Below are 1150 nucleotides of genomic sequence, written 5' to 3' on the forward strand. Positions count from 1 at the left end.
CAGCCTATCATAAAAAAAAACAAAAAAAACAAAAAACAGAGCCATTCTATGAGTCGCTATGTCGTGGCTAAAAAACATTAGGTCACCGTCTGTTACATATATCATCTTTAAAAAAAATGTATAGATATAATCAATCTTCTTTCACATTTGTTACTTTGTGAAAACACGATTTTATCTAACTGATAATATTCTCCAACGGATCGCATTATTTGTTCATAGCACTACCAAGCCTGTTCAGAACAAAAATATATGAATTAATTCTTATATACTATTGGTGGATACATGATGATCTTATTCAACTTCTTGTTGTTGTTCTGAGTTCATAACGACTGATAATAATGATTCCACAACAACTAGACACCTAACAAAAATGATGACGTAGGGCATTTAGATACCACTTGTTCATTTACAAAACAAAAATTTACTCCATTATATGAACTGCATATATCTAGGCCTATTTTATTAAAATGTTGAATCTACTCAATTATTTAACCTAAATTGATCTAAGTTTATTATATTATAACTTTAATTTACTCCATTATATGTGTCCTACATGGTAACCATACAACTAGACAAATATGCTGCGAAGTTTTAAAATATTAGGTGTCTGAATGTCCTACTTCGTCATTTTTTTAGGTGTCTAATTGTCCGGGTTACCGATAATAATACGTATTAAAAGTCGTACAAACTATGTAATAGATATAACTGCCTGGTTTATACAAATCATTACAATATTGTACAAGTCTCTGGTAGGTTTATTAAGATATTTTATGAGAGTAGTTAATAGCGTTTGTATATCGCGATTAAGAAACATTTGCTTAACACTACAATACAGATGAAAACACAAAGTTTTCGCGTACGAGGTAATTTCAGGCGCAAGTACGATTTAACGTACAAAAGTAATATTTTAAACACTATCGTAGTCAAACTTTATTTTTAATTGCTGATCTTAAGATAACAGCCAGTTAATGAGTTACTTCAAAAACACGTTTTTTGGTTGTTTTTTTCTTGAAAAGGCTTCAACTGACAGTCAAACTTTCTGTTCAACAATGTCGAGCTTACGAGACGAGATAAAAGGCTCTTAAAATAAATATCGAACACCACAGCTAGAGAAGTACTCATTTATTTGACTACAGAGAAATATGCATGA

General features: G+C 30.5%; 1 protein-coding gene across 1 annotated transcript in view; it reads right to left on the bottom strand.

Moving 5' to 3' along the window:
• Positions 1-221: 221 nt before the first annotated feature.
• Positions 222-1150, bottom strand: part of LOC106471673 (protein unc-13 homolog A-like) — a gene marked incomplete at its 5' end in the record, with an annotated part of 31062 nt that continues 30133 nt past the window's right edge. The window contains one exon of the mRNA XM_022400281.1: positions 222-230. Coding sequence (XP_022255989.1) covers positions 222-230 — 9 coding nt within the window. The remainder of the gene's footprint in view (positions 231-1150) is intronic.

The sequence above is a fragment of the Limulus polyphemus genome, unplaced genomic scaffold (assembly GCF_000517525.1).
Source record: "Limulus polyphemus unplaced genomic scaffold, Limulus_polyphemus-2.1.2 Scaffold4777, whole genome shotgun sequence".
NCBI lineage: Eukaryota > Metazoa > Arthropoda > Merostomata > Xiphosura > Limulidae > Limulus > Limulus polyphemus.